General features: G+C 41.0%; 1 protein-coding gene across 3 annotated transcripts in view; it reads right to left on the bottom strand.

Moving 5' to 3' along the window:
- Positions 1–24144, bottom strand: part of btbd11b (BTB (POZ) domain containing 11b) — a 90435-nt gene that overhangs the window by 60192 nt on the left and 6099 nt on the right. Inside the window, exon 1 of one of the 3 annotated variants that reach the window (XM_039809416.1) lies at positions 16987–17008. The exons of the other annotated variants lie outside the window; for them this stretch is intronic. Within the exon in view, the coding sequence (XP_039665350.1) occupies positions 16987–16993 (7 nt within the window). The 5' untranslated portion in view covers positions 16994–17008. Of the gene's footprint in view, positions 1–16986; positions 17009–24144 lie in introns of those variants that run through there. 3 annotated transcript variants of the gene reach the window in all.

The raw sequence follows: 24144 nt of genomic DNA, 5'->3' as shown, positions 1-24144 counted from the left end.
TATTGTATGTTTAGCGACTAGCGGCGAGACGCAGCTAAAATAAGGACACAGGCACAAAATAAGCCTTAAAAAAAAGTGCTCGGATAGTATTGCGACTTGCTGTTGTCCTATGGAAACAAACAACCACGGCTGAGCACACATCCTGAGGGTGTTGATACCAGAAAAGCCGCGATGACATCAATAGCTGGAGGCTGTCCTAGCCACTGGCCTGCAGCCATCCAGTTAAGGGCTCCAAGATGAAAAGCTCCACCCACCCTAATTTTGCCTTGAGGAACTGTAGCTACGGCTTCAACCGTAGGGCTGACAGACCGCTGGCTCACCCATCCAGAACGTTTCACTGATTGACCAGAAACGTCCATAGACATAACAGTTGTACATGAAACTGTCAGAGGAGAGAGAGAGAGAGAGAGAGAGAGAGAGAGAGAGAGAGAGAGAGAGAGCGAGGGCAGCAGAGTAAATTGTTGGATTGACTTAACACGAGTGGGAAGCAATAAAGCTCCCCACCACAAAAACTAATGACTACAGCATGCTGACTGCAGGGCGCAGTGCTCCCACTGTCCCTCCCTCGCCCTCTCGTTTTCTTCCTGCCCCTCTCTTTCTGCAAAGACCTTGAGAAAAACCTCATCTCTCATCCACAAATATAGGACAAAGTTGTCATGTCATGCAAATAACAGTGAAAACAAAGTAATTTAGTTTGCGCTATTTTGAAATTGATCCAACATTTACAGAAGCCACAATGTCAATGTCCTTGTTATGCCAAAGACAACAGAATGAAGCTAATGCAGTTTTAACAGCTACTGTGGCTAATGAATAGGTATGCCCTTTCTCTGACCGTGCACGTTTCATCTGTGAAATTTATTGAGTGGTTTGTCTAAGCTCCCCAGCACGGAGAATGACATCTGACACTGGCCATTACACCTGCCAGGATGCATGCGCCGTGTGCAGACTGGTTAAGACAAAAAGCAATAACATTGTCAGAGCAGGAGGAATGCAGCGAACGACCAGAGGGGAGAATGAACAGGTTCAAAGGGTTACGCGCCGACTCTCTTTGTAGGTGTGTAGGGTTTCTGACCCGCAGGTGTCCAAGGCTGTAAAAAGCAGCTCTTGCCCTTAATCAAACATAAAAGGGAAAATGTCCTGCAGGCTTGGGCCTGTGGAAGAGGGACGGATGATGCAGTATTCAGTGTTTTAAACAGGTGGAAGCTTTCACCTTCTCTGTTAAAAAAAAATCATACTTCATCATCATTACATAATCAGGGGTGCTTTGCATAATAAGTGAAAAAGTAGCTTTTTGCATTCTATGTGGTGTGATTGTAAATGAGTGATATATATGAGCAATTTTCATTATATAATGTTCATGTTCAAACAGAGCTGGCTGTAATTAAGAGGAAAAAATGCACAAAAAAACTCCATGCAGTTATTTATTAATATTAAAGTGGGTTATCCCAATAATACCATGAACATTTGCCACATACAAGTATCGTTGTCACAGTCTTCGTCAACCTTGGTGTAAAGATTAATTAACTTCAAAAGGTAAAGAAAGCCAAAGCGGAAACGAGTAGCCCTCCAGCTATAGGCCGCTACATCAAAGAGACTATCTAAAGATAATGCACAATTTGTCCAATCAGAAACAAGTATTCTCTGTGCTGGATACCTCTACCTTTACAGTACAATGTACAGTAAATTCTGTTTAGTACAATCTAGCACTTTGCCATACAGTGCACAACATAATCAATACTAATGTATTGTATATGACTGGGCACTTTTATTGTACAGTGAATAATCATTATGCTTTATACCTTGATATCATTTAACATTTTTACATGTAATCATATTTTGGTAAAGTCATGATATGAAGTTATCATGACACACCTGATGTGAGTCTGTTGGCTAACAAGACAGCTATAAAGCAAAATGTAGTTTTTTTTCACAATATAAGATAAATTAGAGAATATATTTTGGAAATGTGTTTTGCGCTATATTAAAATACAGTTCAATACAACAAGTACCAAAGAAACATTCTGGGAAACAAGTTTAGGCCTTCTTGCTTTCTTGCCAAGAGTTACATGAGAAGATTGATACCACTTTCCGTACAGGCACGAGTATTGATCTTCTCATCTAACTCTAACTGGAAGAAAGTGAATAAGGATTTCCCAAAATGTCCTGCAATTTAGGATATTTTTCAAACATTTAAAAACAGGCAGACAAACCCTCCTCATCTATCTCACATGTTTACTGTTCCCCATTTTTATATCTGTGATAACAATGGCAACAAGCAAACAAGAGTGGCCTCCACGCAGTCAACCCCAAAAACAACCTGTTCAATTTAAGGCAATGCAATATAACAGCCCTTCAATAAATACTACCTTTGTGAAGGTAATCATGTGCAATGACTCATGTGTCAGCGAGGCGTTGAGGCAGCCCTATGCCAGATTTCAGTTCATCCATTGCTTAGTTGTCATATTGGATTGTATTATATTGTACAGTGTTTATGTTATTGTGTGGTTTGAGAGGCACATGGCCTGCATGTTGTCACCATTGTGCCGATCCTTACACAGCTGAACACTCACAGAATGATCCCTCATCGATCTCCACGCTGGCTGATCAAACACAGCTGTGTAGCCATTTGAACGGTTGGATGCTTCACTCTATTGATCATGGATTGATTTCTTTTTTCATGTATTCCGACGTGTCTTGGCTGGCCTCCAGCTGTGTCAGTGGTTTAAAGAAGATGACAGTTCACAATTGCAGGAGAGGCACAGAGAGAGCCATTAGCCATCTGGATGGTGTGCAGCAGCCTCAGAAAGCATAGATCTTGCTATACTATAGAGGTATATGTCTCCCATAAATCCCCCCTCTCAATTTTTTTCTTCAACTCTTCGTGCAACAATGGATTCCCAACCAAAGAAACAGTTTTTTCACTGATTGTACTTTTATCCTAAACTGCTCCTTGATGCTTTTAGCCAAATTACTCCTGTCAGTGTGAGCAACAATTTCGGAGTTTGAATAAACAGCTAACAGCACATATTTTAGGTTTATGTTTTTTGTATTCTTACATCGGTGTTGCTTTGTGCTAGCAGAGTTCAGTCAAAAGCAGGATCAGACCGAGGATGTGGGCAAATACTACACAGCAGAGAGTGTAATGAGTGCACACAGGGCGAAGGATCAGAGACACAGTATGACATATTAATCTCCTTCCCCCCAGGGAACCTGACACCAGCAGAACACAACAGGTACGAGGGGAAATTCAGTTTGCAGTTCTCAGCACAGGGTTTGGTGTTCTGATTACAGACCTTTCTCTTTTTCTGTCTACCTTTATTTTCATACAGTGTTCAAGCTATGCAAACAGTATAATCACTCATATGATCAGCCTAGACCTACAGTAAATGCATGTACAAAGTACAATTGTTATTGTAGCAGCACCAATCTGTTAACATTTGGCCTGTAGCCTCGTCTTTTAAGGAATAGAACTGGACTCGGGACGTAGGTTAGTTTATTGTAGCATAAAGACTTTCTAAAATTCAAAATAAGCCTACTTTTCTGTTCATATATAAATAAATTGGGCAAGATACATTATGCAAAATAGACATGCTTTAGAAGTGTTTTTTCACTTTGGAGAGAGCCACATTAGCTGTTTCCCCCGGCTTCCAGTATGTATGCTAAGCTAGGCTGACAACATCTTGACTCTGGCTCTGTTTAATAGTTCAACATTTTGGGAAATAGTTATTCACTTTCTTCCTGAGTGTTAGAAGAGAAATCAATATCACTCTCATGTCTGTATGCTGAATATGAAGCTACAGCCTGATATGCCAGTTATCTTAGCTTAGCATTAATGGTATGTGTCCACTGGCAAGCATCATTTCCAAGTCTCCCATTCATTGTAAGCAGACAGGCAATGCATTCTGGTAGCGTCACAACTTTAAAATACTTTAATTGTGCAAATAAGGCACACACAATGTTTCGGCCGACAATTTGGCCTTCCTCAGGTGTATTTGATTACAGTGACCCTTATCTGGTTTCGTCATATGCAAAATATAAACATACATTGAAATATTATTCAGACACAAATATACATATACATATCCGTTTTGAAATCCACGAGCAGACAGCCCACAAGTGAAGCATTCATCCAGTCAGGTGCCGAACTCAGGGTCGACGAAGGGTGGAGCCTGTTTTCTTTGCTTGTCAGTGGTCATTGAAAAGAAATATCTATTTGCTAGTGGCAAGGGTCAGTGTAACGCTTATCACTTCAATTTTCTAAGCACAAATGGACATTTGGAAAAAATTGGTTCAAATATCCAATTTCTATCCAAATTCTAATTTTTTTTCCAATTTTCTGTTTTTATTCAGAGGATGAGAAATTTAGAAAATTACAAAATTGCATCTGTGCTCCAATTATTCAATACTGCAATGGTATTCTCTCCCTCGTTCCGCCCCCCTCGCCCCCACACACACACTTGAAACCATCAGTTGCAAGCACCTCTGACCCCAAAGTCTATCCACGATAATATCCAACCAATTGTTGGTAGCTAGGCGGAACGAGGGAGAGAATACCCTTGCAGTATTGAATAATTGGAGCCCAGACGCAATTTTGTAATTTTCTAAATTTCTGATCCTTTGAATAAAAACAGAACATTAGAAAAAACAGGTTAAAGATCCAATTTTTGAATTTGTCAAGGTGGAAAAAAATTAAAAAAATTGGATATTTGAACCCATTTTTCTGTTTTCCCAAATGTCCGTTTGTGCTTAGAAAATTTAACTGATAAGCGTTACACTGACCGGCAAGCCCACCAAGCGTCCTATGCTGGGAAGCGTGGCGATGCCTGCCGTCAAAAAACGCCTATGTGGACACGTACCATTTTAGATGAGAAGCAGAAGGCACAGCTAGCCTGGCTCTGTCCAATCCGCCTACCAGCACCTTGAAAGCCCACTAAAACGTTACATCTCATTTGTTTAATTCCTCTGTCAGTCTTTATGCTAATCTGTGCTAATCAGCTGTTGCCTGTAGTTAACCTTAGGAAAGAAAACAAATAAGGTATTTCCCAAAATGTCAAACTATTCCTTTAATACATGTACATGAGACTGACATTAATGGGCTACACTTACTGTCGGAAAGAAAGTAAATAAGTGTATTTCCTAAAAGAAGAAAACCTTTCCGATATTGTTTTGTTTTGTATCTGATTGTTTACATGCCTCAACAACACGCTAAAATTAAAGAAATAAAAAAGACAACAGTTTGCTGATTTTTCTTTAAGTTCTTGTCTAAAACAATATTTGCATGCCATCAGCAAATTGAATAATGTCATCGTAAAGTGTGCTCGGGGGGCTTCTTGCTTGTAGATCTGGGAATGTTGTTCTCATAATAGGCCTTTCTTCATATGGCTGTCTGCCATCTTTCCTTCATTACACCATGGGCCTACAAACCCCAAAACCAACGTGACCACAACCCAAGCATGTGGGTCCCCTCTGTTCAGTATGCTGCCTCATCCAAATAGGTCCGGCGAGTCGCTATGTGGTGTGATGTCATGGGGGCAATTTTCATTACCAAAACTCCCTGTGAACATGTGAAATCCATGAAAGTTTTAGACAGAGATGAGCAATTAACGACGCCAACACTGATACTGTGAGGGAGCAGCTGAGTGAGTATGTTGCTATGTTTGCAAGGACAGAAATGACTAATTAAGGGGAGTTCATTTCATAAACACTGATCAGATAATGTGATGTGACACACTGGTGTAAAGATGAGGGCGCTGTAAAGCTCCTTTCCTCTTAAACTGCATCAACAGTGATGTAACTTCGGTGAATTGGGCTCCCAGAGCTGTTACACATTGTTAAAGACCCATCATTATGGGGTGTAGAGCCATCCACTACAAAATCAAAAGCACATTCAATGAGTTTGTGAATCCACATACAACTCTCATAGCGTGGCTAACATTTCCAGTGAATACAAAAAAGCACCACAGCACACAGCCAGGGTTTAAAAGTTTGTTTTGTTTAAAGTCCCCATTTTTAACATATTACATGTTGCATTTTTGTCTTACAATGATTTTCCCCACTGAAATCCAGCTTTCTTGGTTTACAGTGTAGCGTAGGTGTTAGACCACACTCGAACAAGACACTTCCCAATTTCTGTCAGAGCAGCTCCAGCTCAACACATGCTCCAGTGTTACGCGAGGAAAGCTCAACAAAACCGAGCATGAGATCCTGCCACATTATGTAGTATCCAGGCGTAGAGGAAATGGATTTTCAAAGTAAAGCTATCTTCCTTAATGGTGCTTAAATTCCACTGAGGCCCTGCCAGTTTTGCAGAGTGAATCCAATAGAAAAAAAGAGCTTCAATTTTCCATTAGATGAAATGTGTGCTTATGATTTGTATATTATATGATTTGAGAGACAAACTGCACTGAGATCCTTCTAATTTGACAAGCGATGTCACTCTGAATTGCAAAAATGCTGGATGAAAATGAGGAATTACACACCAACATACAAATCCTCTAATGCACACGGTGCATAGGAGAATGAAATTACATATAAAAAAGGTAGTGGAGCCTGACGAATGCCTATGACTTGTTTCATTAATCAACTCGGTGCTGACAGTTTGCAGGAGTTCACTACTTTCTCTCAGAAACAGGAGTAATAAATAAAATAAACAGGGTGTCAGTCTTTATATTCATCTTAGAATATATCAAAACAGCTATGATTATTCTCCTGAGACAAGAAGAGGTGAAAAGAGCTCATTCTCTCAACAGTATTGTAAATGTATGCAAAAACCTATGGTAAACCCATATATTTAAACATTTAACTAATGGATTTTTAACTCCTAACAGAAGGGCTTTTTAACTGACGCTGCACCTAACTTTTTTTAAAGAATCATTGTAAACCGTTAGCTACTATATATGAGGACTTGTCATGAAACTAATCACATCCCACTTACTTGAGCTGCTTTTCAAATGTCAACATTTCTGCTGAGAAAAAAACAATCTTGAAAATGTGACTTTGTCAGCTGGAGCAACATGACACCATAACTTCGCGTAAACATACACGCCCACTTTCTCAAGCCAAGTGGCGTGTTATCTGTAGGGTTGGGTTTAGGAAAATAAGAACTGGTTGGCTTTAGTAAAAGAAGAAAGCAACGGTTGAGTTTAGGAAACGCGACACGTGGGACACGAACGAAACGTGACACATGGGCAGGGCTCGAGAGTGCGCCCAATTTGGTCGCAAATGCGCCCAAAATTTGTAAGGGTGCGACTAAGATTTTTCCTAGGAAGCACCAGTGCACCTAACGTCCTCGCATCCGCTGCCTCTCCACGAACGAAGCAATGTTGTTTATATGTTGCTGTACATGACCCATTCCTTCTGTAAAGCCGTGGCTGTGTTTGGATCTCTCCTCCGCGCAGCCCCGCCCCCATTCACTCACACGCCGGCTCACCTGCAACATCGGAAAGCGGCTCATGGAGAGACACGACTCCGCCGGTCCACATGCTGACATTTGTCTACAGTTTTAATTGTTATTAACACAGCTGTATATGGTTAAGTATGAGAGGGAAACCTGTATTGGTACCAGTGTTTCCGCTGGTAGCCTAACTCTCTGTTATTGCGGCCGCCACGGCGAAAAACACGGAAGAAGTTATTGAATGGAACTACGGTAACTTCAGTTCGTTGAATAATAGTGTGTGAGACGGAGCCTGCTGGACCTGGGCTAGAAATGTGACCCATGGCCACATTATCATAGTTCATAAAAATGCAGCGCAGTGACAATACAGACATTTCATAGCCTACACAAGACGTATGTAACGCCGCTGACCCGCATTCGACCCGTGCAGGACCCGTTCATAACGAGACAGCCGTCACTCTGAGTAGCTTCAGTCCATCGTACTCCCCCTCTCTCCCTATATGAGCTGCTGGGCTATCTGGTGTTATTGAAAACAAGTGAAGGAGCTTTCTCAGCGATATATATTTTTTAAATATATCCCAGGCTATTTATTTCAGATAATTTACATGTGTTGCAGCTGTATATTTTCAAATTGGGAAGGAAACCCTGTCTTTGCATTTTATTTCAATCACATCTGTTTTGATAAAAGAGCTTGTGAAAAGTGGCTTTGACTTAAAACTGAACATTTAGCCTACTTTGTAAAAAATATAAATTAGAGATAGAGAGATATATATTGTGTATCGCCATTCAGCCAAAAAATACAGAGATATGATTTTTAGTCCTGGACTAGTGGAAGATATGATAAGAATCAGTGTGGAGGGGCCCAGCTTGGAGAAATTTGATGCTAGGGAGTGTGGCAAGCTGGTTTAGCCAAGGCCAAAGGGGAAGAAGGCCAAATTACAGGTGTTGGCCATCTGAGGGGCATTTGACAGCAAGGGGGGACCCGCTATAAGACTTTGAGTACAGTATAATGTGCTTCAAATAAAAGAAAATGTACCAACTCCTTATTCTTGTTTAAAATAATTTACATAATTATTGACATGTCAATTATTTTATATATATATATATATATATATATATATATATGAATGTATATGGAGTGTGATAAAAAGGTGACCTTGAAATTGTGGCCTTAATGGCGACGCATGGAAAAATTTGGGTGCACCTAAATATTGTGCTGGTGCACCTAAATAAAAAAAGTTAGGCGCACCAGTGCGACCAAGGCAAAAAGTTAGTCTGGAGCCCTGCACACGGGACACAATCCCCGGTCTCCTGGTTGAAAGTCCTGTGTTTTACCCATCCACCCCCCCGACCAACCTCACTATGCGGATTTTCGCCCTTTCATACTACTCGCTATGGCGTGAATGCACACGCAATCGTAAGCTAATGTAAGTCAACATGCTAAAAAGCGAGCATGCGTGTTGATAACACGGCAATAAGGGCATATGAATTGGCGTGTCATACATACGCCACTTCATGAGATCATTCTGGCTGGAGGAAACTGAATGATTCATCTGTCTCGGGTCCCTGAACAGATCAAAATCATCCTTGCTATGTTCTCATTTTTCTCCTGCTGACAATCAGGCCTTGAGAGGCGTGCCACTTGTGATAAGTCGGACATGATTTATTTGCTGGCGTCTGCATCGCAAAGAGGGGACATTTAAAATCCCCGCACACAGATTTCACAGCTCATGGTTGCCCAACTTTGATTATACATAAAGTGACCCTCTCTGTCAAGCATCAATCTCCACACATTCACTCCTAACCTTCACAGTGTCTGCCCTAAATAAAAATCTGGGTACAAGCAATTCTGTTATCCCTCAAATCAGAAATCCAATATGCCTTTTGATGGAAATAGATTGGATGGGGTAGGTCAGCTCTCATCCTGCCAGAATGAATATGCAAATGACTTATATCGGTTTTGAATCTCAAGTAGTAATCCTTGTCCATGGAGAAAATTTAAATCCCACAGCATCTTTAAACACCCAACCCAACCCAACACATCTCCTTGGCTTGCCCAAGTATACACTCTGACATTAGAGCAGCAGTGACAATGTGTTGCTTGCCGTGCACTTCCCACAGGAAGACATTTCACCTCCCAACAGAGGATAGACGATGACATGTATTTGTGTGTCTACATAAGTAAATATATAGTGTCACTCTCTTTCTTTCTCTTCTAACTGTTTAACTTTCAAGAGGTGACACAAGGAATGCAGTCAGCCTCTTATCGGGCTGAATCTGACCTCATTATTTCATCCATTAAAGCTGAAATCAGTCTGAAAATCAATGCTTTAGTTTAATATCGTCTGCTCTGCGCAAGAGCGTCGGAGAGGAAGAGCAGAGTGCACTGCCTCTGATGCTCTGGATGAAATGTTGAATCTTTGTCTGCATGGATTTAGTCATTTCCTGAGGCTCCCTTTGTTACTCAACACCCCCCTCCCCCCAGCTCCCCTCAGCTGCAGCGGTTGAAACTGTGATGTCTACGTGATAATCTTTTTGCCCCCACAGGGCGTAACACTTGGGTCAACATCACTCGTCTGCCCCAAGGAGCCCTTCTCTGCCTCCGTTATTGTTATCAAACAGCCAGAAGTGGTGGGAGAGGGCAAAGGGCAGGATCTCTATCTCCACGCCCCTCCAACCCGCTTTTTTACAGAGGAGTCTGGCTTATAACATCCCCCAGCAGAGAGCTGCAGTCAGAAGGCATCATCAGTCAGGACAAAAGAGGCACATCGACATGGTGCGTAAAGAAAAGTAGGAAAAGTTTTGTGAAGGCCATTAGGTTTATCTCATTTCTGTGAAGTTATGATCTAAGGCAGGGGGCGTTAAACCCAATGTCACTAAGGGCCACGCTGGAAAATGAGAATCACATCAAGGGCCAGATATGTTTAGTTTATTGGCATGCTTTTATTTCATGGAAAAAGTAAAATATTTTTGACTGTAATACTGCATATCTCATATAGTCTTCTCACCCTAAAAAAAAGTCCCTTTGCCATCATAGAGTTTAGCAAATCAAGCAAAACAATGATTACATTTTTAAAAGCAGTTACCACACAGCCGACTCATAACGACTTGTTACACAGCCTGAATATGAAAACTCTTTTTATGTTCTGTGGACATTTCTGAGTCTCAAAGTCGGCAAATCTGCCAAATTCTGCTTTGGGTGTCACGTAATTGCAGTTTGAAAACAGCGTCCCGTCTTTTTGGTTTGGCGCACAACTGGGTGGGCCAAAATGTATTGTAAACTTAAATTGATATGTGGGCCGGATCAAAATTTGCGAGTGGCTGGGTTCGGCCCGCGGGACGTGATCTAAGGCCTTCAATATATGATCAGCAGGAGCTGTGCTCACTGTGAGGGGATGTCCACAGCACAGTGCCCAGGCTAAGTATGGTGTAGGTTGATGAACATCTTACTGTATGCCACAGGTATATCAGGGTGGGAATGAGGTTTTCATCTATCACAGGTTGCCTTTAGGTAACTTCACTTGCAGCGATCATTGAATCGTCAACAAATAAAGTCAAATTTGAAAACGTTTGAAGTCTGAGCACAAACTTTAATCGCCTTCCTTTGAACATTATTGATCTGAAATACATAATTCACAACTTTCAGGCTTGTTCCTTGCTCTTTTCTGCTACCTGGGGCTCATTTGTGAGGTAAACTGATGTAAACTGATGTAAACGCTACACTTTTCGCTCTGAGCCCCAACTTGTGGTGAGCACAGTTCATACTGCTGGTCATGGTGGAAGAAATACTTTAATCCTTTACTCTAGAAAAAGTATCAGTACCACAATTTAAAAAAAATACTCCATAACAAATAACAGTCCTGCATTCAAAATGTTACTAAAAGTAGAGATGTGTTAGCAGTAAAATGTACTTAAACAATCAAAAGTAAAAGAACTCATTATGCAGAATAACTTCCAGACGTTTATATTATCAATAACAATCAATAATAATATCAATAATAATACAATAACATATCATATTAATGGACAATTGGTATTAATACAGTAACAATGCATTATATTTTATAAGATGATGATATATTTTATAAGAAAAAATGTTCGACTGTAAAGTAATTAGTACCTATAGCTGCAAAACAACACAACAATACAATATGAAGTACAATATTTTCCTCTGAAATATTCTGTGTAGTAGAAGTATTAAAGGCAGGGTTGATAACTATTTCCAATGTACACTTTTTTATATATTGTTTGAAATGGTCTTTACACCCCGACAGCAAAAAATGACTTACGGCTCTGAAAAAGGAGCAAAGAACTGTCATCTGTAGCTGCTCTAATCCTAATAAATTAATAAAATTGCCCACCAATCCAATCACTGCCTCGCGGCTGCGACCAATGAAATGCCTCCTTGCCCCGCTGCGCGTACTCTACCCCTCCCGTGTACGAACCTGAGCTCAATGTCGCCGCCGGAGTTCCTGCAAATCTACTGGAGAAAGGAGGTGAAATCTCAACAAAAGTAACTTTAGGTGTTTGCTTATCGGTGAATGGGACATAAAGTAGTTTTGGAGTGAAATTGCGGCCCCTTCTCCGCTCTTCTCTGAAGCAGCGATGCAGCGGGGCTCGTGCACGTCTGTGTGTGGGGGGAGCCATGAAGGCAGGGGCAGGGGTTAGACGGAGCCCTGAGGAGATGCTACTTTCAAATATAGCTTTTCAACATTACCAACCCTGCCTTTAGGTAGCTTAACAAAAAATGGAAACTATTACAGTAAAGTACAAGTATCTCAACATTGTACTTGAATGCAGTACTTGAATAAATGTACTTTGCACCATTGGCAGAAGGCCCTAATGATCTTGCATCATCAATATGTGATTACAAAGCTGAAAATCACATCTTTGCATCATACTTATCACAGCGAGAAGCTAAAAAAAAAAAAAAACCTCTATTGGCAGACTTGCATTTCCAACTGTCTTCTTTTGACTAACCATCCTGTTTATTAACCCCTCCACACTCCCACACACACACACACACACACACCTGACCTCACCCATCAGCGGTTTAGTGTACTGCTGCATCTCCTGCCTTCCTCTTCGAACTACTGTCATCCATCTTTTCAAGTGCTGGAATCTACAGTCACTGTGGCAGCGCTGCGTTTAGGTGTCGCTTAGCCTACTTGGTTCGAGCCACTGACAGGCAAGCAAATAGACCAAATTAGATGGATGCAGCTTCCCTCTCCAGCTGAGGCGACCCTAATAGTTCACTTCAGATCTCATCTGTCACACACACACTCACACAGAAACAAAATGGGCCGTGTCTTCTTTTCGAACTCTCAGTCCCAATGTTTTCCTCTTGTTTTCGCATCCTGCCTTCCATCTGCTTCTCTTCTCTCCTCCGCCTCTTTCTCTAAATAACTCTATCTGTGTGATTGCACACGGCACACGGCACATGCTCAAACACAAAATACGCTGCGGCTCTCTGTGGGAGTGCAGCAAAGGTTGAATTCATCATTTCATTCACTGGGTTAAGTTCTGCAGGTGTGCAAAAGGTTACAATAAGAAGAAATCCTTTTTTCAATCAGACATCATCGCCCCAGAGACAATCAGTGATATATATCCTGGTTGAAGAACAAGCCTGAATTTGACATTTTCAGAGGTGGGACTTTTTGTGCTTCATTTATTTAATTTCACCACTCTCTGGTCGTGTTTGGTATGGAAGATTAATGATTATATTGGGACACTGGGACAAGAGGATTTAACCAGTGGGGCAACTGGTGTATGACTATCCTTCCACCCCAGAGATTAAGCAGGGTTTTTCCCATTTTTGACCAATAACCTGAAGTTTTCCGCGATTTCAACCAATCACAGCAGTCCCACGTGCACTCTGAGAGCCAATGACTAAGCGGGAGTGAGAACGGGTCGATCATTTCCTTGTTTGTGATATGAAGACGAGACGTGTGTGTGACTCGAACATCTCACATTTACCAACAATACGTACAGCGAAAGACCGTGCAAAACATTTCAGACCGTCCTGCCAACCTGTATACATTTTAACATCAATGTAGACTGTAACGATTTAAAAGTTGCTGAAGTTGCTGCCGTTTCAATCCTGGCTGTCGGCTCTCTGCAGCGGGTGGGGCTGCTGCTCCGTTCCCCCCCGCGACTGACGCTTGCACACACACACACACACACACACACACAAACACACACACACACGGTGGATGCAGGAAAAAACGGAGATGAGACGACACGCTGACCTAAATTGAGGACAGCTGCGCTCGTTATTGTAAGTGCAATGATAAGTTCAATTCAGTACTTCAAACCGTATGAATGTGTGTCCCAGGCCAGGTTAGGAAATTAACTAACAATACAAAGATCAACAAGCCACTGACAGTGACACATGTTCAAATTTGATTCATTCAATTAATTATTATTTTTTGTTTTAAATCCACCAGCCATTTTCATATTATACCAACATTTGCAGCATCCTGAGCCTTTTTGGTAAGGTTACTAGGAAATCTCAGCCCAGAGTAGTTTTATTCTCCCCAAAAACAAGTTTCTTTTTTATTTTTAAAGAACTATACAAAAAAAAATTGCATCACTGTCTCCCGCAACTTCATTGCAACAAACATACAAAAGACATCACAACTTTAATCGCAATTTTTTTATACTAAAGCTCCCGTGAAATCAGGCATTTTGGGCCGCAACAATCTAAAAAAAAAAAAGGCCGTAAAATCTTGTAGGGACTGAACTATATTCATGCAATGCATAGAATTCATGAGAATTCCTTGCTTCATGTATTTTTAAGTGGGTTTGGAAATGAACTGAAAGTGAACAGCCCTTCCTCCCAGCATCCTGTAACTCATCCTCCCAGTGCTCCTTTGTGGATCAGACCTGTGTAGCTGAGCTGATGCAACATCGTGCCAGGTATAAAACTGACAGACACACCTGTCTCACCAGCAGTGTGTCATCCACTCAACTCCTCTCTGTCCTGTGAGTCAGAGAGAGCTCTGAATGTCTGTCTGTCCAAAGAGAGACAGTGACTGAACTAAAAGAATAGTCAGAGCATAATGACAAGACTGAGTCATTTATAATGGCCCTTGATCAGACAATCAAACAATCAATTTGATTTGTCACATGAAAATCGTATGAGGTACAATTTTAGTGAAAACGTAATCCCATCAGCTCCTTCAACTTGTGCATGATTCATCACGAAGCCGAAGGCGTAGAATGATCACTAATGTACTACCGCAGTTGTGTGTTTTCCAGAAATTTGCTCTGGATATTAAAAATACAGTGGAGAGTTCACTGTAAACAAACATAGCTTTTAACTTCCAATGTTTCTCCCTAAAATGCACTGCGTATCCATTCGACCTGAGAACATGCGGAATGTGTTTCTTAGGGCATTTTTAGCCAAGCTAGCGGCATGGCTCTTGGGATGGCGATGTCGTCAGTCGGTTCTGTCTACCATTGGTTGGTCCAGTTTGAAATATCTCAACAACTATTGCATCGATTGCCATGAAGTTTTGTACAGACATGCATGGTCCCCGGGTGATGAATTCTACTGAATTTAGTGATCCCCTGCCTTTTCCTCTACCGCCACCAGAATGTTGACATTTGTGGTTGAGTGAAATATCTTGACAATTATTGAATGGATTGCTAAACCCCCTAGACGATACATTCTAGGGACACCAGCAGATCAAAAGTTGTCACTCCGTCAAATATCTCAACATCTACAACTTGGATTGACACAAAAGACGGTACAGATATCCATGGTGCCCAGAGGATGTATGCTAATGCCTTTGGTGAACCCCTAACTTTAACTCTAGCGCCATTCCCTAACCTCAGCAACTACTAAAGAGGTGGTTTTTGACGTTTAACGTTGCCAGGTGTTTAAACTTTCTGTCTGTCTGTCTGTCTGTAGACACATTTTGTCACTGCGATAGCATCGTCACCATGCAAGATGCAATCACAAAACTTTACAGATGTGTAGTTGACATCAAAATGAAGGCCAAGTTCGAAGATGGGTGTGGTCTGAGCTAGGACGCCGGAAGTAGGGAAGGGGCCATTGGCCCTGGTGACTGCATGCAGCAGCACATCAGAAGTCCTGTCCTCACAGTGCAACTACAGGGTTTCACACAACCCTAACTCTGAACTAAACCAGGAGATTCCTGAATGTAGGATTACCAGTGGCTAACAATAGCAAGTCAGCTACGAAGACAAATTGCCCCATTTTGAATATAAAATATTCTTTGCAGTTAAGAATTAGGTATAGAGATACACTTGAACTGCAACTATGATGCCATTTGTTGTCACAACGTCAATAAGTTAGGTTACCTATTTGTACCTGTAGGTAGATTTGGTTTAAAGGGTAAGTTTAAAAAAGGGTATATTTAACTTTTAGAAAGAGAGAGGATGACACACAACAAAGGGACGCCGGTTGGAATCAAAACCAGGGTGCTGCCAAGGACTCAGCCTAATTGGGGCGCACGCTCTTACTGGGTGAGCTAGAGGCTCCCCAACTTTTACCACTCTTTTTAACTCAGCCTTCTCTGAATCCCATTGTCAGAAATATTTTGAAAAGATCTGCTTCATCTGTAATCATCACATAAGCGTGTCATTAGTAAATGATCTCCTCTAAATCCTTACAAGTAGTAAAAATGGGGCAAAGTTGTGGCTGGGTTGGATCAGTGGGTGGAGCAGGCGCACATGTAATGAGAGGTTTATGCCTCAACGCAGAGGTCCAGGGTTTGAATCCGACCTGACGATTTCCTGCATGTCTTCCCCCTTTCTCACGAGCTGTCTAGCGAAAATTAAAGGCGGAAAAGGCCAAAAAATTATCTTAAAAAAAAATAATAATAAAGATAATTTCCCCATAACATAGTTCGAGGAGTGATTAATACAATATACAGTACTCTTAATTATTAATTACATTAAATATTTATCTTTTAGCTATAAGGTACGATATGCTGCCATACTATGGCTGCCATAAGAAAATATACAGTCAGATGTCTGAATGTTTTTCAGGGCAGAAGTTACAGTTGCTGCTTGCATCTGTCTTTTCACAGTCTGGTTGTTATTCTGACAGTCTGTGGTCCACTTTAAGAATGAAATGGGAGAAAAGCAGGAACCAGCATATGTTAGTAATAAAAAAAATGCCATGAACAAAATAGATGTATGTACCTTCTCCTGTGGTAATCTGTACCATATGCTTCTAGTTCAGCTGGAAGTTGAGCAAACTCACTCAGTTGGAGTGAAGGATCGAGAAGATGTCCAACATTCAGCTGTTTAAGTACAGAGTTTGAGTAAAAGCTGTTCAGCATGATATGTGGACCTAGTATTAAAAATTCTGATTGATACTCAAGAAAAGACTTGTAGTCTGGCACATTTTTCATTGACTTTCTCTCAAATCACCCAGGCTACGCCCAGCCCACTCCGCAGTGCACACTACAGTTACAGATTATAGTTCGATCTAGAGATCTGTCATGGTTCAGACACGTGTTTGTCTGCAGTGCAAGCTTGCCAGCGGGGGCCTTCCATGTCTAGATTGACAGAACTATTAGAGCGTTGCCAGACATGTAGCACGGGACAAGGTTACTTACTCTCCATCAAGGCGGTGGCAGAATGTAGACTCATTTGATCTGCATTGAATGAAAAAGCTGGACTGAAACGGATAGGAGAAAATGAAGAAGCAAGACAGCGAGAATGAGAAAAGAGCAGTAAAAAAGAAGGGAAAAGACAGAGAGGGGGTGAGGAGAGACAAGTAGAAGACATCCATTTAGTCACATCTTATTAAAATCATCTGGCTTAATTCTTCAGCTCACGAGCTGTGATTGAGGCAATTGCACAATGGAAAATAGAAAAAAAAAGGAATGGCGTATTCACTTTTCTCAAACGTGCACACAGTATATACGCAATAACACACACAGTCCAAAGGTCAGTGCTCTGAGCTCTCATGGGAGGTAATGGGATACCGGTCCGTTGGAACAGAATCATCAGCAGGTTCAACGCCTCCTAGAATGCTACTAAGCCGCAGTATGTGCACTTTCCTCGTGTTGTTTCATTGTTGCAAGCCAACATATTTAAAGCTATAGTGCGCAACTATTTTATATTAATGAACTGTTACATTCAAACCAAACACATGCCAAGTGAGTTGATACAAAGCTAATTAAGCCTATCAGCTCCACTAAACTCCCTCTGTATTCCTCAGTATGGCTATGTTTACAATATGGTGTCGTCCGGCAACTTTGGCGTGCAGAATCTCGAGTGATATTTACCTCTTCTGAGGAGTCCATCATGTTTATTTTAATCCTCCGTGTCCTCCTTGATTTGACGGGATCAACGCTACTAGCAACTGCATGGAGGAAGGGTGGGGGTGAAGGCTTGAGTCATGTGGATGCGCTGACAGTGTTGTTGTCATTACTTAGAAATCCCTCATGGGGGCGACAGAAACTACGCACTATAGCTTTAAAGACAACAATTAAAATGGAAAATTCAACCTAAAACACAGGAAATCTGTCTGTGACTCTGAAACTAAATGTTGCATTTGTTGTCTCAAAATAAGTCTCTTCAGACTCAATATAAAATTAAAATTAAAATCCATAGTCAAGGCTGTAGCTACCATTAAGGATACTGAGGTGATGTCCTCAGTAATTTTGTTTCTGGTAATTTGAAGGGTTTACATACATAAATACGTACATGTAATGAGTATTTGATATCCTGATTCCAGTATTTTAAGACCCAATTTAATACATAATCTTAATAAATGCAAAATGGGAATGAGTATTTGATAGCCTGATTCCAGTATTTTAAGACCCAATTTAATACATAATCTTAATAAATGCAAAATGGGAATGAGTATTTGATAGCCTGATTCCAGTATTTTAAGACCCAATTTAATACATAATCTTAATAAATGCAAAATGGGAGCTAAATTAGCAATATTTTCTACAGAAAAGTGTACTTAAATTTCACTATTTGGACCCTCAATACTGATACTGACTTCAGTATTGCTAAATCTCTGTTTAATGTGTATACTCATTTCTTTACCTACAGACACCTCAACAGACCCATTGCACCCACAAGACCAGTTCTGATGAAGGGATGCAACTCTTGAGTCTTCCTCAGCTAGAAAAACTTGCTCTCTTGGTCCTACTGTCATTATCTGCTGCAAATGAATAGAACGAGTTCAGGCACATCCAGAGGATTGTTGAAATGCATTCTGGCAAATGTGGGAAAACAGTTTCTGATGTACTGTAGATGAGGCAGACTGAGAGTAAATGGGTATATTCAGGTTGATGTAATATTGTCAATTAGTCAAAAAATAAATGATTTCTCAGATTTTAGGGGTGACTCCAAACCACCGAGCAGCTTGTAAATGATTAACTAATGACACAACAGAACGCAGCAGTGATCAGCGCACACCAGCGTATACATCCATATATTCAAGGATAATTACGTCCTCCAGTGAAAGTACATGTTTTATTCCCTGGGAACGCTAGCATGTCAGAAGCAGAGTGTTTATTTCTGTCACATGAACTATATCTGCTCTGTGTTTATCTGGCTGATGGCTCTATATTCCTCATGTGCAGATGAAAAACGCATAAAGTGGTTTCTAAAAGACTGAAATAATAAAAGGCCAGCTCCCCACAATCACGTTCACACTCCCACGGCTTACTGTACTACAGCCATGGATTAGCTTCACTGCAGGAGAGTTGAACATTGGCAGCTTAGAGGGTATATAGGAGCAGATTTTCTTCACCTTGACAAATCTTCTGCCAAAGGTTTTCGGAAAGCCAAGGTTTCAGGTTTTTTTTTTTTTTTTCTTACACCTGCCTTGTTTAGTTCGGTTGAATTGAACCCTGTAGCGTTTACCCCCATTGTGCGGTTGGTTTGGGCAGGTGTGAAAACAGCAATCACACTCAGGTGAGGATCGAAACTCGGCCTGGACCAGAGGTGGTCCGCTCCGGTTACAAACAAACTCTGCAGGGTTTGTTTGTGTTGAAAACGTGATCCGACCTCGATCCGACTCAACTACCAGGTGTACTCTGCAAGTTTGAGCTTAACGGCTCCTGTAGTCAGGTGTTTTTTTGCAATCTCAGTGCACAAAGCATGCAAACTGTAACAATGTTTCTTTCACAAAAATAGACTGCGGTTAAGCTCGCATCTTTGTGGTCAAAACAGCCGCTGCTAAAGTTGGAGACAGACACCAGCAGAGCAGATCAAAGTTTCGGAGAGCAGATGGAATGAAATAAGCTGGTTTGACCATGGCGATATGAGATAAATATTCATAATTCCAGAACACAGAATCTTCTTCCTGTGTATACTGCATTTAGGTTCGCTTGGATTTTTCTCTGTGTGAAACTAAATCGAACCAAGGGAAAACGCTCCAAGTTCACAAACTCATCAATGGAGTTAGACCAGAGAAAACGACCTATAGGTATGAAAATGCCCTCAGAGACAAAATACTAGTGGTGATCTTAAAAGGAATAGGTCAACATCTTGGGAAATTTGTTATTCTCTTTCTTGTTAAAAGTAAGATGAGAAGATCAATTCCTCTCTCATGTTGGTCTGTTACATACAGTTAGCTTACCTTAACATAAAAAAACACTGGAAATGGGGAAACAGCTAGCCTGGCTCTGTCCAAAAGTAGCAAAATCCATCTATCAGCACCTCTAAAAGTCACTGATTGTCATATGTTATACAGTATCTTGTTGTTGTTTGTGTCCTGGAGTCTCCTCTGGTTGCTGCGCAACCTCACAGTGACAAGTATCCAGAAAGTTAACCTACCTTTGATGTTTGACATTTTAACTTTATGGTTTTTGCTCAGATTAAATAAACAACATATAACATGTTAATCAGTGAGCTTTAAATGTGCTGCAAGGTGGATTTTGTTACCTTCGGACAGAGCCAAGCTGGCTGTTTTCACCTATTTTTCTAGTCTTTACACTTACACTCTGAGTGGCATCGTGCAAAAAGCACATTTCTTAAAGGCAAGGCAGCTTTATTTGTATAGTACATTTCAGCAACAAGGCAATTCAAAGTGCTTTACATAAAACATTAAAGAACAGAAACAGTTATATAAATATTAAAACAGCTAAAATAGTTTTATGTCAATACTGAAGCAGAAGAAAGTTTAACTCTAAGAAGGAAAAGTGGGAGCTATTCAATGAGCGTCTCCATCCAACTAATCTAAGCTGTTCTTACGCACACACACACACACACACACACACACACACACACACACACACACACACACACACACACACACACACACACACACACACACACACACACACAATGGTTTTCTCACAAGTAATAAAATTATCTGCAAAGTTTCTGCTGGCAGGTCCTCTGACTTTCATCTTTATTTGTTACTGTGATTAAACAACAGATGAGGTTATGTAACTGCATTAGCATAGAGCTGCTTGTGACTGGTGCTGACCACACTGTGCAATTGCTGAAAACATGTTCACATTTATCTGATGAAAGTTGATGTAAATAAATTACTTTTGATCATTTACGATGCCTCGCTCCCTCTTTTGTCATGGCCTTTGAGCCAGGTTGTGACAAAATGGGGGCTCGTCCCATTTTGTTTTTATTTAACAAAAGAATAAACTAAACAGAACTTAACTAACTTAAATAAACCCAAAACAAAATGTGGAAGGCGGGGTGATCAGGCCATGGTTCAGGTCTGGATGGTAGTGAAGAGAGAGACAACTAGTCTGACCAGGTGGAGCTTTATCAGCTCCCAGCTCCCAGGTGCACCAGATCTGCAATCAACTCAAACAAAGATGGAAACAAAGATGGGTAAGACCAGAGAGGCATCACTCCCACAGAGAGGCCCTGCCAGATTACACAGGGCCGTCACAGTACTCTGTATTGGCTGACACTAACTCAAAGCCCAGGTATCGGGACTAAAAGAGTCGGATGGGTGGATCCTTAATTTCTGTGTGTTATGTAAATATCTTGGAATTTGGTTCACAGTTCACCAACTGTGAATCCAGAAGCATCTAGACATGAGCTGACATGCAGCTTTCTCTATCAGACCAGATCAGTTTTAAGAGTTGCTCACAACAAAGAGGGAATACAAGTGAAAAGCTTGTTTACCATCATCTTTATAATTTCCAGCCAGACTTGCTGTTATTTAAAGAGGATCATTTCCCTCTACACAACAACAGAGAGGGCTGCGAAAAAAACAGTGCAGTAGATACTGATGCTCCACCTAACTAATCCACTTGCTGGTACTTGTTTGCCCAGAGTCTTCTTCCTGCTATAATAAGAAGGAGGCATTGCTTGTGTGGGTCTCATCTGTCACCCACAGCTTTTCTTATGGATTTTCCTGTTTTGATCCTTGCCATCTGTGCCTCTTTCTCTCCCTCTGCCTTTCTTCCAAAGTCGACATCATGAACAATTCATTTTTAGCCACTGCTTCACTGGATTTGGCTCCATAGTGCAAAGTAATATTTAAATGATTATAGTCTAGCATTGGTATATTCTCATTGTCCACCTAACTAAGAGCTAGTACAGAATTGCTAGTTTTGACTTGGGAAAACTTACTAAAAGTCATCCCGGAAAGATTTAGTCCAGAGGGAAAACAAACATCTATCTTCACCAAAGACAGAAATAAAACAGCTGAAGCTCCTTCGATAATCTCACCCAGAAAAAATAATACTGAATCTTTTTCACTGACACTAAATAGGAATCTAAAGAGTTATTTTAAAGTGCACTTTATGCGTTGACATTGTCATGGCTATATTTGCTAGAAATATCTACAAAATTAGTCCTTGCTGCAGCAGCTCCAGCAGTTTTTTCTCAAATGACATCACAGAATGGTGCTTTGGTTTTTAACCTTGACGAGATCTCCACATATACGTATTACACAGGCAGAGATTACAAAATTCTGTTAAAAACATGGTTCAATTTCACCCTCACTGCGTTTAATAACCACTGAAAGGATACAGTTTTTCTTCCTTCGTGTGTCTATTTATTGTGTACAATGGCTGCAGTCACATTTATATATAGCAGCGGATTTATACTGAGCCAGTCCATCACCTACATGTTTTAACACACACAGCAATGAGTGACATTGTGCAACTGAAACTTTTAATCCATCCCCAGAGGTGCATGAGAAAAGAAGGCGGTTACAGAAGAAGAAAAAAAAAGACACTCCATCTATTGCAGCCGCTGCCAGCTTGGTGCAGCATTAACTGTATTCTATCGCCTGGCTCCTCTTAATCAACTGAAGTAAGCTCGGCTGGAGCTCTCCCCTCGCTGTACCAGACTCCATGTCACATCAGCATTCCTCATTCCACTCCCAAACGATTAATACCAGATCTGCTCCTGGGCCATGTGTGACTCTGTGTGTGTGTGTTTGTGTCCCTCTCTGTGTGTATGAATCTGTCTGTGTATGTCGCTGTCTTATATGCCTAAGTGTTTGCTGCTGTGTAAGGGTTTCCCTAGCACAGATATGTTACATCTCACTCCCCGACATAATGGGGACTGGTCTCCACCGGTACAGAGTGGTACCGCTGCAGACCGCAGTCATTCCTGTCTGCCTGCCTTCCCCACAGCATGTGTGCACCTGGCACCGACCTCGTACTGCAAAGCCGAATACGGAACAAAAGACCTGGGAATGGAATGAGACCTGCACTCCCTCACCCCTGTGAAGCACTAAACTAAAAACAGCAAAGTTACCCAGTAGAACAATAACGTGCCCCTGTTCTAATAGCATACACATCATATACCCTCAACAAGTGCATCAGTTGTTCTGGTTTTCACACATGATGCTTGCGTCTGAAAAATGTAAACAAATGAGGTCTCACTTTTGTATTTTAAATGCCAAGAGTTGGGTACACATAAGGCTTTTAAAAGGAAAATCCCACATCTGTTAGGCACTTCACACTGTAACAGTCCAATGATTTCCAGGGTATGTGCTAGAGTGCTGTGATTTACTATTTTTTTCTTTCCCCAAATTTGCATGTTCGGTTGTTGATTTCCCAGATTTCCTAGAGTGCCTTTTGACAAGCCTCAGAGAGGTGTGTTCTTTGTGCTGAAAGGACTGTGTGTTTTGCAGGCAAGAAAAAGTAAGAGTGACGAGAGGACAATGCCACAGAGCAGCATGCCCAGTTGTTCAAATTACCTCAAATTACCCCTCAGCAGGGTTATATTTCAGATGCTACTGGCAACAGCTCAAGTTGTGGCTACATTGAATTTCTTTTGAGGCTGCCAATGGTCGAGAAATATCTCTGACACATCCATCATGGATTGCCCTTTGAATGATTGTTGAATGTCAATGCTAAATGGTAAGTCTACAAAGAAACCCTCGCCTCTTTTACCATGTGTTTAGTTAAGAGACAGGTGAAAGCATATTGACAAAAAAAAATAAAACACGTTGTACATCAGTTATAGCTTTTGCCATTTTCCATCACAGATCCCCACAACTAAAGGAACATTAGACAATATAAAACAGTATTACAGTAAAAGTGCAATACATTTTAAATTAAATAAACAAAATAATTTAGAAAAAATTAAAAATCATGTTTTTTCTAAACTTGGGTTAATCGATTTATATGGCTGCTTTTTGCAAATAGTTGCCTATTCACCCATCCTGCAGACACAGAGCAACATTAGCATTTATTTGGAGTTGCATTACTGGCAACCTGACAAATATAACTACAATATTCACTCTCCTGTCTCCTTAATCTGCACACACTAACCACACCAAGATGACACAGAGCTGGTTTAAAATCGGCAAAGTA

The sequence above is a fragment of the Perca fluviatilis genome, chromosome 8, assembly GCF_010015445.1.
Source record: "Perca fluviatilis chromosome 8, GENO_Pfluv_1.0, whole genome shotgun sequence".
NCBI lineage: Eukaryota > Metazoa > Chordata > Actinopteri > Perciformes > Percidae > Perca > Perca fluviatilis.
The sequence above is the reverse complement of the archived record's forward strand: the minus strand, read 5'-3'. Positions and strand labels throughout refer to the sequence as shown.